The 18,144-nt window shown below is 47.8% G+C and overlaps 1 protein-coding gene across 4 annotated transcripts in view; it reads left to right on the top strand.

The window, feature by feature from the left end:
• The first annotated feature begins 16,122 nt into the window (after positions 1-16,122).
• RAD18 (RAD18 E3 ubiquitin protein ligase) overlaps positions 16,123-18,144 on the top strand; it is a 57,994-nt gene continuing 55,972 nt past the window's right edge. For all 4 annotated transcript variants that reach the window (XM_074879238.1, XM_074879236.1, XM_074879235.1 and 1 more), the window contains exons 1-2: positions 16,123-16,277; positions 16,383-16,464. In XM_074879238.1, the coding sequence (XP_074735339.1) occupies positions 16,218-16,277; positions 16,383-16,464 (142 nt within the window). In that variant the 5' untranslated portion in view covers positions 16,123-16,217. The remainder of the gene's footprint in view (positions 16,278-16,382; positions 16,465-18,144) is intronic.

The following is an 18,144-nucleotide window of genomic DNA, read 5'->3' as shown; positions in this document are numbered from 1 at the left end:
GCGCTCCAGGCAGAAGGAGCCGGGGCCCGAGTGCCCACAGCTCCCCAGGTCCCAGGGGGACTGGAACGGAGACCCCGCTGCCGCTGCGGCCGGGCTCGGGCAGCACTGGGGAGACAGGGTTGGTTTGTTTCTTGTGGCCGATGACTTTCCCCTGAGCACTTGTCTTCCCTCAGCTGTGGCTGAAGCAGCTGGATGGGCGCAGCGTGTCTCTCGGGTTTCCAAATACCGTACCGCCGCAGGACCTGCTCTGGGTTTCTGCTTTTCTGTGGTCTGAGAGGTAAACTGCTGCTGGTGTTACTAATGGACTTCTGCTTTTAGCCCGAGTGCTGCAGGCTTCTGTGCCAAGGTAGAAGCCATGGAGTCGATTAAGCAATTACCTGGTGTTTCAGCTGTCAACAGATGAGACTTTCTGGTTTTTACTGTTGGCGTCAAACCCTACATGCATCTCACCCCAGACTCATCAGCGATAATTTGTCCAAACTGCTCTGCCCTGCAGGTCGGGGGTGGGTGCATGAGGTGATGCGAGGGAGCTGGGGCACCCTCCCACCCTTCGGGGCTCGCCCTGCTCCTGTACCCGGGCTTCGGAGGTGGCACAGGGCACCGTGCCGGCCCCTGACCGCTGCCTGGTGCGACCTGGCACAGCTGGGGCCGTGCTCACTGCTGGTGCGGAGCGTCATCCTTTGGACAGCAGGGCTCCAGCTCCTGTCTCCAGCAATGATCCGTGCCTGTGGTGGGGAGTCAGAAGTTATTTTGGGGAGGGGAATAGCTTTTGTGCTGTGGCTGCTGGAAAATTGCGCTGCGTTTGGTTTGCACGGGCTGTGGTATGAGACCCTGGAAAAATAAGTCCCTTCTGCTGAGTAAGATGTATCGTAAATGAATAAATGTCATACTGTCCTGCTCCAGATTTCTCTGTTCCTTATTGGAATGGGCTCTTGAGATGCATCTCTGCAAGCTGACTCGTGCTGGATCTGAGTAAAATGTCTCCTTTCGGCTTGCACCCCTGTGCAAACCAGGAGGCAAACAAATGGCTTGCAGACAGCGGAGCAGACATGGTCAGCCTGTGCACAGCTGATGTAGTTCTCAGAGCCTTCCCTGTCAGAAAAGGGGCCACGGGACATATCTGACCATCCAGCAGCATAAATCTGTCTGTGTGGAAGGGATTTTATCTTCCCCCACCTCCTCAATGCTAACTTCAGTGTGTCTCTTTCCATTTTTCAGCGGCTGCTGCCTGACACCCCTCTGCCCTTATCCCATCAGATGTTTCCCAGAGAACTGTGATGTACTCCAAATGAAATTTTAGTAGTAAAAAGAATAGAGTCACTCTAATTTGTTTTTTCCTTTGAAAGCGGGACAGCGAGCAATATTGTTTACCAGGCTGCAGTTAATTTGGCTTTTAGTCTATTTTGCAGTTATTCACCTGCATTTCTTAACTGTGCTGTTCACTGCAGACATGGATAATGGAAGAAATCATAAATCTTGCTGCACACTATTAAGCTAAGGAAAACCCTGTGAATCAGCAGCATCGGCTGGGATGCTCTGAAGAGCCCTCTTCTGCACCCCCTCAGCACGGGCTGGTCTTTGCGTGAGTGCTACTGCCGAGCCGAGGGGTTTAAATCCCAGTAGTGTAGTGTGGGCTGAAAACCCTCGTGTGGGGAGTGGGGTGGGAAAGGGACTTTCAGCTTTTTCGGGAACAGCTTAAAGAGCTGAGGTTTCCACAAAATCTGTCAAATGCGCTATTTCTTCCTTGAAGTTAGATGGAAAAAGAAAATATCAGTAAGCATTGCTAAGGAGGAGGAACCTGCTTTCCTTTTTTTTTTTTTTTTTGTCTCAATACCTCACTTCTCCAGAAGAGACTTTCAGTATAGTAACGAAGTGTTTTATAGCAGAGAACATTTTCCGACTACTACCAGTGAGCAGATGTATAAGAAAAGAAGCGGCAGTAGTGAGGCTGATTAGCCACAATAAATTATGCAATCTAGAAAACATGTCAGCCACTGAGTGTGCAGGATGTCTGATGGGCAGAAAATCTCATTACTGAGCCGGGGAGAGCGGCCAGGCGCCGTTTTATTCAAAATACAAATGTGCAAATTAGCCACGATGAAAGGCCAAGCTGTCGGAAACACTAGCTGTTTACATCTCGTTGCAAATATGAAAGTAGAGCCCATTTCATTATAAAAGATGTCACAGGCTGGGATTTGTACTTGAAGACAGTCTTACTTTCCCTATGGGAAATTCAGGTTTGTGGCCGTGACATCCGACAGTGCAGGGCCTGGATCTGAATCCCTGCAAGCGCGGCCAGCCCTCTGCAGAGCCAGGCTGAGGGGAGCCACAGGGGCCAACAGCAGAAATGGTTTTGCTGCAAAAGATGATGGAGAAATTTTCCGTATTGTGATGGTAATTCCTCTCCTCTAGAGCTGGGGCTAACGGACTGGTGGTAACCACCGGTTTTGTCCTTATTTCTATGGATTCTGGCATCTGCAGTGACCCTGGTACAATTTACAGCCAGTTTCAAGTACTTCATAGAATCCTATCACAGAATGATTTGGGTTGGAAGGGACCTTCAAAGCCCATCCAGTCCCACCCCCCTGCCATGGGCAGGGACACCTTCCACTAGCCCAGGTTGCCCAAAGCCCCGTCCAACCTGGCCTTGAACCCTTCCAGGGAGGGGGCAGCCACAGCTTCTCTGGGCAACCTGTGCCAGTGTCTCACCACCCTCACAGGGAAGAATTTCTTCCTTCCATCTAATCTAAATCTCCCCTCTGTCAGTTTAAACCTGTTACCCCTCATCCTATCCCTACACCTCTGATAAAGAGTCCCTCCCCCCTTTCCTGTAGCCCCTTTAAGTACTGGGAGGCCGCTCTAAGGTCTCCCCGGAGCCTTTTCTTCTCCAGGCTGAACACCCCCAACTCTCTCAGCCTGTCCTCACAGGGGAGGTGCTCCAGCCCCCCCATCATCTTCGTGGCCTCCTCTGGTCCCACTCGAGCATGTCCGTGTCCTTCCGATGTTGGTGCCCCCTGAGCTGGACACAGCACTGCAGGGGGGGTCTCACGAGAGCAGAGCAGAGGGGGAGAATCCCCTCCCTCTACCTGCTGGCCACACTTCTCTTGATGCAGCCCAGGGTACAGCTGGCTTTCTGGGCTGCGAGTGCACATTGCTGGGTCATGTTGAGTTTATTGTCAACCAACTTACTGAAGAAGTGTTATAAAAAACCACATGTGGGTTTTCAGGGCTTGGGTCTCTTTAGCAAATAATAACTTCACCCAGAATCGGTTTTTATCAGCCTCAAATTAGTTGTGAATTCATTTCAAATGACCCAGACAGCATTGGTTGGGAAAAAAAATTATGAAACTGTCTGTGGGGATGGTCTCTGCTGATTCAGCATTTCAGAGGCTTTACACAGAGCACTGAACACCGTGCTTGGCTCCCTGCCCTGCCCCGGGGCTGCCGGGTCCTCTTGATCTTCCTCCTCCTCCTCTCCAGGCCATGCTGGGGGCACTTGCTGCTCCACAGCACTCCTCGGGCCACACAGCCTTCACCCACCCAGCGCATGCCCAGTTGCTTTGTGCACTGCGAAGCAAATCCCCCAACCCTTCTTCTACTCCTGGTTTAAGCCAGATTCATGCCTCTTGTTCCGTGTTGCGTGCGGTTGGTTGGCCGTTGACCAGAGAAGAGCTTTGTGAATCCCAGTCGCTGCCACTTTTCCATTCATCCCAAGCTATTAAATACTTGCACACTGGTTTTAAGCAGTTACTCTATTTCTCCCCCGAGACAGCTGAATTTCAGAGCTGGGAGAAGGATGACTCCTATATAAAGTTTCCATATTCAGTTAAATTCAGCAAGGAAGCCTCTATATAAATGTAAATGAGATCCAGCAGTAACGCAGGAGTTTGTGCCTTCAGGTCTGCTCTACAGGAAGGAACCGAATGGTTTCTTGGAGGCTGGAACAGTTGTCTGTTGAGGAGCAGCCACAGGAATAGATTTTCCTTTTAGTGAGAAGCTCTGAGCAATATGGAGAAAACTGGCTTAAGTAAAAATGCAATTTTTCTTACCCTATATTCATGCAGAGAAGGAAAGACAGTTTAGCAGGTGCAAATTTATGGTGAAATTATTTACAGAACAAGAAAACTTGGGCATGACCTCTGTGACCATCTGCCGCACTGAACTTCCACTGATTTATGCTTCCGGTGGATTTTGAATTAATACCATTATTTTCTTTCTTTTTTCTTCAGCAATTACAAGCAGAGCATCAGCTGACAGTGAGTTCTGCAGAGTGCCATGACTGCGGGAGGAGCTGCACTGCCCAGCGAGTACAGCTCTGCGTGGGGAACAAACGCGCACGTTAGGGTTTTTGGATGAGAAAGGTAAACGTGCAGAAAGAAATCATGCAGAAAGGTAACAATGAGAAAGAAGTAATGCAAGAGCTAGCTATGCTTGATGGCTGGCAATGATGACAACAAGCCCTTTTTGCCTGTTAAATGGTTTCTGGGAGTACCAGACCACATGAGAGTGGAGGAGAAAACACTTGATTCTGGGACTGTATTGGAATTTGTACTGGGAAATTAATTTAAAATGATCTGGAGAGGGTTTTGATGGGAAAAGTGGTGAGAAAGGCTCTTGCTCATCTGGTTGCCCAGAAGATGCACAAATAAGCCTCTTTATGGTGCCATTAAAAAGTTTATGGTCTCTTTGCCAAAGCCTCTGAGGGACGATGCAACTCCCTTCACTTGTGCCTCCAACAGACTGGCATCACGCAGAGACGCTGGACTGGGAATTGGGTCTCAAGGTGCAGCTTCCAAGGAAAAGGACATTTTGACCGCAGCTCTCTTGCTGCTCTTGGCATTGGCGTGGGGAGCCCTGTTCCAGCCGAAGGGAGCAGATCCCCCCGGCCCGCGAGATGGAGAGGGGGAGCGGTGCAACCCCAGCACTGCCAAGGCTGAGGGCCGCTTAGTGTTCAGGAACAGGGGAAGGCACCAATGAAGTGATAAATACAGCAGCAGAATAAACTAAATGTGATCTTTAGCAAAAAAAAAGTCCTGGGGATGAGTGTTTCAGTGGCAAATCAGAAGCTGTCTGGCACAAGAGGCTCAGAACAATTTGTATCTGAACTCTGCTCCCAAGTCCTTTGGCTGAAAAAGGCTAAATCTGTGCAGGAGAGCTGAAATACCACCTGAGAATGTCAATTAATGTATTGACATTTTTGCCTTCGTATTTCACCTATTTTACCCATTTTTCCTCTGCATGGGAATGCAAAATGTTGTTTCCTATTTGATAGCTACTGTCTGCTACCTTAATTGCAGCTCTCACTGGGGGTGAATACAGAGCACTGAATGTCCTGCACACCCAGAGACATGGAATAACTGCATAGGAAATTAATAAAAGAAATTTAGCACTGAAAAGTAAAGTAATCTCATGCTGAGAAACAAAGGGTCTTGGCGCTGCCTTTCCTGGTGCTTGTATGCTAATTATGGGGTCTTTTTGCTTGTGCTATTTCTCAAAAGCACGCAGCATCCTTGCTTTTCTATAAGTAGCTGAATTAATTTTGTTCAGATTTGAGGGGAAAAAAAAAAGGAATTGCACCCAGGCTGAGAATGAAGCAGCCAAACAGAGAGTCTCAAAAAGCTGGCAAAAGAATAAGCTGTTGGAGATGATCAAATAGAATGGAAAATATTACAGACCTGCCAGTGCATCTAACTGTGCACAGCTTATCAGTACGGTAGTTTTTATATTGGCATAACTCAGAGCTAGTGAGATTACTCATGATTTTCATAACACTTATTGGATCAGCATCAGTGTCCAAATGGGAGGTATCTCCATGTGCTAGAACAACGGCTCTCTAACGTCAACAAGCATCTGCTGTGGCAGAAGACCAAAATCAGCAAAGGCTAATTCATCGATGGCTTATTATTTGAATTTGTGTCCCTGTCTCGAGTCAGGGCTGCAACGGGTTTGTCTGCTGCCTCCTCCTCCTGAGCTGCCTGTCAAGCAGTTGCTGGCATTTCATGCTGCCCTTAGGTCAGGTCCAACTCGATCAGCATCGGTTTATTAAGAAATGCCCAGAGTGATTTTACTCATCGTGTCTGTCTCAAAACAGTTCAAGACAAAGTTCAAATATTATTTCTGGCTCCTTCAGCCACTAACTCCAACAGTTTTTTCATGGAAGTTTCCATGCTTCTCTGTAAAACTGTAAGATTTTTTTCCACTGATTTACATTGGCCTAAAAACATTGAAGTAGCTGAAAAAAAAAAAAGAAAGGATTTTGTTTGTGCTTTCAAGGTATTTCTGTGTGAAACGACAAGCTACTCACAGACATGTGGCACAGATAAATAGTGGCAGAAGGGAGCTGACTGCAGTTCGTGTGGTGTTACCTGTCAGTATAACCTCCGCCGGGGGTGATAAATACATTTCAGCACACAGGCTGTGAACATTTTGACTAATGAAAGGTTATTAGCGTTTCCCTGTTGTCTTTTGTGCTTGGAAGGCACCGACTGAAGCTCTCGGTATCACTGGCTGTGCTTTGCTCGTCAAGAAAATGGTTGTGGGGTGGTGGGACCATCATTACACTGGAGGCTTTTAGCCAACAACTAGTGACACGAAGGAAAACATAGCACCTCTGAATTGGCCTCTGCTGTCCATGGGCTTTGAATCTCACAGTGATTTATACATGTTTGAAAACACAATGGACACTGCAGGGTGACCCTGGAAGGGAGCTCAGGCCTTGGGTTCCCTCCCAGCAATGTCCCATTCACGTGACGGGGCTGGAGTCAAGCCTGCACGGCCTCGCCGCCTCCCGGAGCGGGGTGCTCTGCTGTGCCCCCCACGCCACCCCGCTGCTGGGCCAGCACCTGCAGCATCCCTGATGGCACAATTAGTCTAATTGCAGAGAATGTTTAAGACATAAAAGTTAAGGCCAGGCTTTGAGTGGAAGGTACTCTTTGTCTCGTGAAAGCTTATTTCATGGCTGCTGAGGTCTGTTTTTGTAATGTCTCTTCAAATAGTTCCTGGTTTCTCTATTCAGCAGATGCAGGCTTCCCTGTTCCATCAAAGAAAAGTTAAGAGTGGGTTTCAAACACCAGAACCCAATTAACAGTGCTTTTAAATCCCATTTGGTAATGGCTGCCTGACCTGATGAGGCTCAGGGAGGTCTGATGCTGTGCTGAGGTGAGCAGGATGCACTCACCTGGTTCGAGGAGGAGGAGGGAGAGCCACGGGTGGAAACATGGATGATCAGCAGACGTGGCTGCTGTCACCTGTGCTGGCAGAGCCATGGCAGGAGGGAGCAGGACAGTGGCTTTGCTGAGGGCAGAGGCGATGGCAGTCCAGTGGGACACGACGCCAGGAGAGGGTGATGTCCTTCAACTGCACCGTGGGGCAAGCCCAGGCTGCCAATGGCACAGCTGTCCTGCCTTCAGCTCGCTCCTTCAATTACACCTAAACCAATGCAAGGTGTGCGAGGGACGTTCTCACCAGCACGTTTACTCAAGGAAGGATCCTGTTGGTACTTAGAGCCACCAAGGAATCTGCCTGAGTTCTGCTGCAGGCAGACCTGCTCCCCACAGCAGCTAAGGGGAAACCTGCCCAGCGAGGCATGGGAATTGCTGCAGATCCTGCCTGGCGAGGCGCAGGGATTGCTGCAGATCCTGACCTTTTCAAAGCCATGTCGCAGATGGATGCTATCCTCCTAAGGTGGCACAGTGAGGTCAGCTGGAACACGCTGCCCGCTCCTGCTCAGCGTGGGCTGGAAAAGAGAGCATTTATCATCACGTGATGATTTGTCTGTCCTGCAACGAGAAGGTGAGGTATAATTAAAAAGAACTTCCCTAGATTTGGGGCCTTTGTGTCCTACGCAGAGAAGGGACTCTGTGTGAGTGGACTATGATATGGATCATAATCCAAATATACAATTTGCTCTGCATCTCAACTTTGAAGATCATATTTTTGACGTCTCAAAGAGATGCTACAGCATTACAACAAATTTTATTCCTTTTGAAAACAAAAAATACACATCAGGAGAACTTTTCACGAGAGGGCAATGTATGAAATGTATAACGCAATGGTTTTGTTTTGGTTGTATGTTCAGGCATGGCAAAAGTGGCAATATAAATTGTAGACACTAAAGCAGTCATCCACATTCACAGCTTTACAGCCATCATGTGAAGCCCCTGATCAGCCTGACAGCTTAGGAAAGCGAGGCTCAGGGGTGGTCCTTGTCTGAAGTTGAACGAGTGGGTTTTAAAGCTGGGAATAGGCCTGAACTCTCCAGAGAGCCAGCACTGAGCAGAGCCAGCACTGTTACCTGCCAGGGAACAAGGAGCCGAGGAACAAACACCAGCAGTGGTGCTTCGGCAGCAGCTGGTGTGGTGGGTGCTTCAAGTGGAGCGTCGAGTGCACTGGAACCGTGTTGGGAAGCAGAAGGTCCTGGCATTGGGCTGGTGCATGTGCAGGGTGCCTGGCGGTGCCAACCACCAGAGAGGCTGAGGATGCTGATGGCGTCCACAGCTTGGGCACCAGAGCAGGGTCATCACTGTGCAGAAATCCCGAGGAAGGGAAAGAGGCTGTAAAGTGCATGAGTGTCTTTCAGGACCCCAGTGTCAGCTGGAAATGCCGATCATCAATTTGGAAACTGCCACTAAAGATGAATTGCAGTTTAATTTGATTTTGTAAAAGCAGCCATAAAACATCTTGCCGCGCAATGCCATCTCCTTTATAAAGTGGCTTATTGTGCAAAATACCCTCGATACCATGTGCTTCAAAGCGGTGTGGATCGTTACTATCTGGTGATTCTGTTTGCTTGCAGTGCTCTAACTTGCCGAGTTCAGGGCTCTCTGAGGAAAGGATGGGAACGCAGAATCAAAAGCCTTGGTGCCAGCAGCGCCCGGGCTCCACTTGCGCGTTCCTCTGAGGGTGAAGCACAGAGAACGCAGTGATTTTTGGTCAGGTTAGTATACTGAACCAAACAGCATCAAAGACATAGGACAGAAGTGTTTCCTGATAGTCACTGCAAGGAAACAAATAAGTAGCATTCACAAAGTTTAACTTTCCATTCTGCTTCCAAGCTCAGTTACACCACTCAGGACATCAGGTTGATGGTAGGAGCAGACGGCAGCATCGCTTACCCAGCAGAACAGCCCCTTCTCTGTTTCTGCCACGCTAAATAGCTTTTTGGTCAAGCTCTTTGCCAAGCGGGTGGTATAGGGAGAACTAAAGTATTTAATCAACAGTTAGAGGCTGTGAACATTTAGTGGAAAGGCTTGTAATTTTTGCTCTAATGTATTATCTCATTACAAGTCATCTATTAATTTCAGGAAGCATTTCATATACTGCTTGTTTAAAAAACAGGAGGTCCGTATTAGAGAAATGCCTGCGGAGCTGAAGGCCTGTCTGTGTTTCGTGTGTTTCATTCCTTTGCCCTTTGCTGGGCTGCCAGAAACGCTGTTAATGGAAAATGTTCCTGGCTCTCTCCTCTCCAGCACAACTGGCTCCTCTGAGATGAACTTCCAGCACCACAGGTCTGATTCCCCCCCGCCACTCAGCCCCTCCTGCATTTTGTTGCTTGTGCTACAAACCGGTGCTCTTTCCCAGGTGAAAAGCACCCCATGAGCTCATTTTATTTTCGCTAAGGACAAAGCACCTCAAATTCACAGTAATGTACATCAACCTCCGGATTTGCTATTTATGTATTTCTTATGGGGTTTTTTGGCCTTTTCTTTCTTTAAATTAAAAAGATTGAGCAGGTCTTTTATACCCATGTAGGCACATTTTATTCCATGCTGTTCTTCACTACCTGCTGTTCTCAGCTAAAACACTCAACAATTAAACGGCACGCACAGACGGGACAGTGGGTCCTTTTCTTACAGTGCTGGTGAGCCAAGTGCTGCGCGGTGCCCGCTCGCCCAAGCTGACCCGTTCCATGGGTGTTCTGTTCACTGGTCCCACGAGCTGCTAACGGCCGGGCGGTGCTGGGCATCCCTGCTGGGCTGACAGGGTCTGGTCCCAGTACTAAAACTGCATCATCTCCCTGCCATGAAAAATCCTTGAAGCAGAAATGTTAAATTTCTTCAGTGCCTCCTGTCTCTGAAAAGGATATGACAGAAAAAAAATCTGCATAATCTTGTTAGAGTAATGCTATTATTTTTAATGAACTGTTTCAGATTGTGCCTTGAAGAAAGAAGGGGAAAAAGCATAAAATTTCCTGTTTCTGATGATTCTTTTTGTCTCAGAAAAGAGAACTTTGGCACAGGCACTAGACATTTGCTAGGAATTGGATGCTGACACTGAGCATTGGAATGTCCCGGTTTTCCTGCCTGTGAAAACAGAAAATGCCATCTCTGATGCAAGAATATTAAGAGGATAAATGCATTGAAATTAACACAGTACTTCAAATATTTATGTCCTGGTCTTGCAAGGTGTTAATGCGCTGGTGGTCTGCACCAGATCCTGGGAAGGTGACAGAAGAGTGTTTGTCCCCTCGGGGATGCATGAAGGAAGAACCAAGTATTGCCGCGCTGGCGGGAGTTTCATTCTTACCCTGTCCCAGGCCAGTCCTAACGCTGAGCACCCTACTGCAGTATGTGAAAGAAGAAAGATTTAGCTTTGTAAAATAGTACCATACTTCCAGAGTGAACTTTTCAGTGAAGTAATTTATGTCTCATTTAAACTCTTCTCTTCAGCTTCATGCCTGAGAAGTCTGTCTGCATTTTTTTCTAATAGTCAATAGTTCTTAAATGACAATCTGGGTAATAGTGGCTATTATTAGAAGATTAAGGCAGCCAAATTGAGTACACTCTAGAGGGACTTTTGATCCCAGCTTTACGCACTTCTTTCCACATAAAACACCAGGAGCAGACCTTTCAAGCACTGGTGGTGTGCTTCGAAAGGGAGGGCTGAAATACCACTGCAGCTCCCAGCCAGAGTTTCTCTGCTAACTCCTTCCAACTTTGACAGGTTCTCCCCAGATATCATCAAAAATAAGAAGATGAGCAGCGAGTCACTCTCGTGCATGGTTCACCCTGAGCTTGCTCCTGGGAGTTTTCCTGTGGCTCCTGGGCCTGCACCTGCCCCAGGGCGAGGAACCCTGCTCCCCCCCGAACCCCCCCAGACAGGCTCTCCTTTCTTCAAAAGGCTGCACCAAGCATTGATGGAGGAGGGGGGAACGATGTGATTTCTTCTGCTTCTGTTGCCCTGAAAGGTCTGATTTAGAGGGAAACAGACTGCAAACAGATTCCTGAAGAAAAAAAAAAGTGCTTAGTGCTACCAGTTACTAATGCAATATCACAGCTGGATACTTGAAGCATAAAATTAGGGTAGAAACATCTTACTGGACATGACCATATACACCCCTCTGCCACTGCAATGACTCTGTTTAAGCCCCTGTGTTTGAACCCTCATGACTTGCTAAATGACAAAGGTTGTATGTATTGATTAAAATATGTATATATTTATAGCTCGTAATCTCGACTGCTTACAAACCTTTGGAAGTAGAAACAAGACAAAATATAAATGACCAGTATGTTCAGGTGGTATTGTTTTTTAGCTAAAACTATTTATTACAAAAAGATGATGCCTGTTGATGTGCCAGCTATCATGTAAGTAACCTTGGACACTAAACTGTAAGGTCACGCTGTGGTGCTAGGCCTTCTTGCACGCCCATGACTTACCCAACGCCTGTCACATGCTATGTCTTTGCTGTGTTGCCGCAGGCTTTTGGCCAGTGCTCTGCCTTCGGTTCAGTCCAGGGAAGAATGAGTAAAGCTCTTGGACAAGTGTTGGGTCTTGGCTGTATTTCTGGGCCAAACCTTGTCTTGGTTAACTTGTGTTGGTGTGATGGGCTGTTCAGGCTATCTGCACTGGCAGATGTTAGATCTGAAATGCCGTTATTTGGGTTGGCATGGTGAATATTTAATTCAGATTGCTCTTGAGAGGATTGCTTTGACAGGGACTTTGTATAGTCCCATTTCAAGAGTTAGTACTTCATGGTGGGATTTTTTTGTTCTAAAATTCTCAACATCAGACTAAATTTAGTCATGTAGAAATCAATAAATTACTGCCAACTTTAACATAAGGGCAGAGTTCAATGTTAAATGTTTTTGAACAATCTTACTCATGGTATTTAGGCTCTTCTCCTCTTTAGTTGGGAATGACATGACGAGAAACTTTCCACTGCTTTAAATGTTAAGGAATCTCTGAAAATATTTAGAAACAATCAATTCAAAATGTTCTATGGTTTGGGTTTTGATTTTTTTTGAAGTACAGTATGTTCTTCTGCAGATTTTCATCCAAGCTACATGTTCATGTCCCAGAGGCTTGTTTCCATGGTGCATTTGTATTTCTATCACAGAGTATGTCCAGTGACACAAATATATGAGAGGCAGATCTTGGTGGAGTATTTAGTTTTAAGAGCAATCTACTAAGGGCAGCTGAAGACGAGCCCTTTGTCTGTCCGAGCATGGAGAAAAAAAACAGTTCTGTAAGCAGCACTGGAGCTGGAGCACCGTTTGGGAACAAGCACTTTTCACATTATTAAGTTGTGCGCAACCAGTTGGGAACTCTGTAAAACTCCACTTAAATATTTCCTTTGTCTTAACAGTACATATGAAAATAAGTACCTTTTGGAGATTTGTTTCGTGTCAGGCTATTCCACCTCCTACTAAGCTTTTCCATACATTTTTCTCTGCTAACAGAACAGGGCAATAAGCTTACAGAAGTGCAGGCTGGTACCTACTGCTATTTTAATTTAAATGAATATTTCAGAGGGTTGGGAGGAGGGTATATGTTCTCTGTTTTGATGTTCTGTGTATAATAACAAGTTGTAACTTGGTAGTTCAGCAAAATAAACCAGTTCAGTACTGCTACACCAAAGTCCAAAGTGCCAATAAAACAGCGGGAAGCATTCTTACAGAGGAGGATAACTGTCCTCACGCTGCAGGAGTCCTTGGGTTTAAATCTGCTCCTGGGGACCCGCCATGCTCAAGCAGGCTCCAACTGAGCAGGCGGGAGCATTCTGCCTGACTGAATTCTCCCAGCGGCCCAGTATGGCTGGAGGGGGGTGAGAGGTTCCCGGTGCTGCTCCCCACGGTGGGAGAGCTGTTGTGGGACAGCCCGTGGGTCTGTGCCCTGTGGAGAAAATGCTCGCAAAATCCGTGCTCCTTTAGCTGCCAAGGCTGGGAGAGACATCCATGGCTCCGCCGGACAGAGCTCCGACTGAAACGTTCTTTGCTGCCTCTACAGAGTGACTGCCCCTCCGTGGGGTGAGAGCCTGGGCGAGACGGCCCCTGCTCCATCCCTGCCACCCCACCGTGTCTTGCCAGATACCCCGATACTGGCCACCGCAAACCAGAGGCACGGCGGCTCTGCTAAACGCTGCCCGTGGGACAGAGCGAGCCCCAGCCCTGAGCTCAGCCCTTGCTGCAGGCTATGAGGAGCATTTGGCCACACTGCCTAGGAAGGTGGATGCTCTCTGACTTCTGAGTCATACAGGTTTTTTTGGTATAATGGAGAAGGATTCAGGTGAAAGCACAGGTTTTCCAGATTTTTTGATATGGTGCTTTTACCTGGAAATCGTTTAAGTTCCTTTTTATTCAGTAGCAGCCTGTGTGGATGGTGCTCGGCTATAAACTCATTGCCCTTTGCTGTTCATCAGTCTACCAAAATAAAAAACAAACATGTTGCTGTAGTAATGAAACCCTTGTGTCCGTTCCTAGGGAGGATGAGTTAATTGCCAACCAATAAGCTCATGTCAGAAAGTGTGTGAACCTGGAACGAGATCTGCAGAGTGTGGGAGGGAAGAGAAAGAACAGAAAATTGAAAAAGAACCATAAGGGATTGATACATTAATTTTTCACAGCTCGCAGAGAAAGCAGAAGAAATGGATACCTTAAGGTGAAAAGAATGGGCACTTAAATGGCAATGAAATTATTCTGTAAATGCTAGCACTTTTGGCAAGTACCAGACAGTAATCAGATACATTCAAATATATAAATTCAGAGATTAATAACGTGTAAGGCCAGCAGAGACCATGATAAGTTCTTCTGACCTTCTCCCTCATGTGGGTCATGGATTACCTTTTTTATATATAAATGTAAGAATTATCGAGTGTCTGTTCATGGAGCTTGACTTTAGTTTATCTGATTTAAAAATCAGACTAGCACAAATCAGGAGTAAGACCGTGGAAATTACACTGCTACAAAACCCCATCTTACAGGAAAAATCAGGCATGCCTTGGTAAATGGCTAGCTTCTGACATTTGGATTGCACTGAGACAGTGCATATCCTGTGTGACTCTGTCAATGTGCTAAATTCCCCCAGACTCCCAGGCAATTATTGAACCTTCTGAAACCTCACCGGCAGTACTCAGCCATGACCATTGCTACCTGCCATTTTTTTGTTTTTCATCCATAAGGCCATGTATTTTTAACCTGGATTTTGCACTGTCCCCTCTGTGCAAATCAAAGAGCCAGATCTCTGCCCAGGACAGAGGTGATGGTGATGATGCCCGTTTCCATGGCAACCCAGCACAGCCCTGTGCACGCCTGTGCAGAAGTTCATTCCCATAGCAAAGGGCTGACGTACACCTGTACGTAATTGGAAACCAGGACTGATTGTGCGGTGGTAGAGTCAGTTGATGGCAGAAGAGAAGTCACGTAGTGGGCCGTTTTTCCAAATCTCATTGACACAGGGCCTTAGACGTTTCTTAAATGAACACCTCCTGGAAGATACGGCTGAAGACTCTCTCATCTCACTTACGGGATCACTCAATGACACATCTCATTTGTCACCTGAGTAAACAACTTATCACAGTGGTTGAGACTTGTATTGCCTCCATAAGTTGTCCATGGGAGTTCAGGGAACACGACAAACACGTAGAAATCAGTGCCATTATTTCAGCTGCTTTGGGGATGTCCAAGTTACGAGGTAACTTCTGCAGGTGTGTGAAAAAAAGGGGAGAGGAAGGTATTGAAAATGCCTGGTAGGTGATGGATGTGGTGCTGAAAAACTACATCTGTTAATACTCATTCATAGTGTTGAAGAAAGATGCTCTTTGTCTATGTTAAAGCCAAAGGCATCCCTCATCAGCAGAACAAGTAGATAGCCTTCTTAGAGCAAGGGCATCCCGGAGCCGTTAGACCTTGAAGAGGTACACTACCACCTTGGCAAGCAAACTCAAGGTTCATGCATCCTTTAGCTGAACTACCCTCAACAGGATACTAAAAATCTCGCCTGTATGTCAAGAAGACCCTTGCCCAGGTGAAGACCCTTCCCCTGAGCATGTGTAGAAGTATTGTCAGCTGTATTATAATCGTAACCAATCATCGTAGAGAGGATGGACTTGGAAAATTACTAACTCTGCAAGTTCTGTGTAGAAATATAGTGTGGAAAGTCCTGTTGGTGTGCGTGATTTGTGGGAAACCACCGAGCACCAAGGCTTGCACAACCCTGAAATAAATAAGCAATGTCTCTCCTGAGTGTGTGATTATTGACCTATTGTCGGACAACAATAGGATTTTAAAATTTCCCAAGTAGGTGTTTTGTTAAACATCATCAGAAAATGAGAAGTAACCATGTTCTGGCTGTGACACGAGGGTTTACAGTTCGAAAGGCCTCTCCGGCGCTGCGCAGGGAGCTGGGCCGTGCCGGGGCCGCACTGGGCACCCGCGGACAGTCGTCCCTGGCCCGCGTTTCGTGGTGACAACTTCGCTCCCCGCAGCTCTTTGGGGGCTCGGAGCCGCGGCCGAGCGGGCCCGGGGCTCGGCCTCAACCCGTGAGGGGAGCGGGGAACGGTCACTATGGAGCACGGCCTGCGTGCCCGTTGGAAAGCGACGGGCACCGGGGCGGGGAGTCGGAGCTGAGGCGCCGGCGGGCTCCGACGCGGCCCGGGGAAGGCGGCCTGGCCTTGGCGCCTTGCCGGGCGGGGTGGCCCGGCCTCGGCCTCGGCCCCGGCCGGGAGGCCCCGGGCCAGCCCCGGCCTCGGCCTCGGCCCCGGTGGGGAGGCCCCGGCCCAACCCCGACCTCGGCCTCGGCCCCGGCCGGGAGGCCCCGGGCCAGCCCCGGCCTCGGCCCCGCGCGCCGGACTACAGCTCCCGGCTGCCGCGGCGCGGCCGGAAGCGCGGCCCGTTGGCGGCGCGCAGAGCTCAGCGCGGGGGATTTGGACCCGTTACCGGCGGGGCCGGGCCGGGCCGGGCCGGGCCGGGGAGGGGAGGGTGTGAGGGGAGCGCCGGGCCGCCATGGCCCTGGCGCTGCCGGTGCCCGAGCCGCCGTGGCCGCAGAGCCTGTCCCCGCTGAAGGTGCGTGAGGCGCGGCGGGGCCTGCGGGAGGGCGGCTGGGGGATCCCGGTCCGCGGGTGCGGGGCCCCGCCGGCAGCGGTGGGTGAGCTGGGCTTTCCCTTGCAGGCGGTGGATGACCTGCTGCGGTGCGGGATATGCTTCGATTACTTCAGCATCGCGATGATCATTCCACAGTGTTCGCATAACTGTGAGTACGGCCGCGCGTAAATATCTTGTTCATCCCATCCTCCCCTCTCGTGTACCGAGTTCATCAGTACCAGCTGCGTTCGTAGAAGTCGACACAAAACTGTTACTTCCTTTTCATTGTAAATGTGGGCCTCCTCTCCTGTGAGTAATGTATTTTACAGAGGGTCAGTTAATATCTCACTATTGGCTTGCTGGTTGCAGCATAAATTTACTTGAGTTTCAATAAAAAGTGCACAGAAACAGCAGTTTAAAGAAAAATTGCTTGAGTAGGAGCAAAGGTAAGTGGGGCATTTGTGGTAAATCAATATGTAGGTGGTGAGGTTGCTCCTCCCTCTATCCTGTGACTTTGTGGAATTTAGATTTAATGTAGTTCACGTAAATGCCCCTTGCCATACATTCCAGGGAGTACTGGGGTGGCAGTGATGGGAGTGTGTCTTGGCCCTGTGGCTCCCCTTAAGCCTGACTTGTTGTTCAATTGGCAGATTAAGGCAGACAGGTAGGGTTGAAGAAGGTGTACTCAGAGAAATTAGGAGTGAATGGTTTGGTCTTCATACATCTTGCCCAGGAAACACAAGACTGGAGAACGACCTTATGGGCCCTGTGGGCTGGCAAAATCCTTTTGCACCTGAGCTGAGTGAAAAACTATTGAAAAATGTTCTCAGAAAAGAGTTTTCTCCTTTAGAGTTTCAGAGACAAGTCATCATTTGACCATTTATTATTTACTGGCATGTAGAGCAGAGGTTACCAATCTTTTACTTCCTTTATAAAATACATAGCTCTTCTACTTGCAGCTTAGCCAGCAAGGACAAATGCCTCTGAGGAGCTCTTTTGGATAAAAGCTGTGAAGCAGCCAGCAACCCTTCCTCATGGTTACGATTGCAACCTTCTGACAGCACAAACACATGTTGTCTGGATTAATGCACTTAAACACCCCTTATTCCTACAATTCTTCATTTAATATCTTTCATATCATCTTGAGGATGGAACAAAATGTAAAGCCGTATGGCAGAGAGCAGTAAGTGTTACGAGCTAAAATTTTCCATGCTGCTCTGTCTGCCTCAGGCTGGTATCTGCTGGAATGTGGTAGCGAAGCAGTTTACTGAAAGTTAGATTAGGGGGAAGTACGTTGCCTTTTCTCATGTTAAAATAAATTCTTATGATTGTTTTGTTCAGAAACTACAGCACTTCCTCTTCCTTACATGAAGGAGGACATTGTAGTTTGGCAATGAAATTTAGTTTAGCTTGGCAAAACTATCACTATTGAAAGCAGCATATTTATGATGGGGAACACTGGAAGTTCTCTACAGTAGCTGGTGTTACAGCCTGCCTGTGACACAGCTGGGCTCAGAGGCCCTGAACTTTGAAAAGAATCTGTCTACCTTCTTTTTTTTTAACAGATTACATGTCTAATTTCCCCCTGCAAATTTCAGAAAGCCTAAGTTTTTTTACAATAAATCAAGATTTCTTGAAGTATTTTCTACTCAGCTGTCTCTGTGTAATCTCTTCAGACCACTGGGATTGTACAATTGAAGGAAAAAGCCCTCTGCCATTAATGAGTAATTATTTGTGAATAGATGAAAATGAAACACATTTGCTTGCAAAATTTTCTTCTGTTTCTCCTTTTCTTAATGATCTATTACAGGGCTTCTAAACATGCCTATAATGTTTGCACCTACAGCCA

The sequence above is a fragment of the Strix uralensis genome, chromosome 10 (assembly GCF_047716275.1).
Source record: "Strix uralensis isolate ZFMK-TIS-50842 chromosome 10, bStrUra1, whole genome shotgun sequence".
In the NCBI taxonomy this organism is placed as follows: domain Eukaryota; kingdom Metazoa; phylum Chordata; class Aves; order Strigiformes; family Strigidae; genus Strix; species Strix uralensis.
This window is presented reverse-complemented; position numbering and strand designations above follow the sequence as displayed.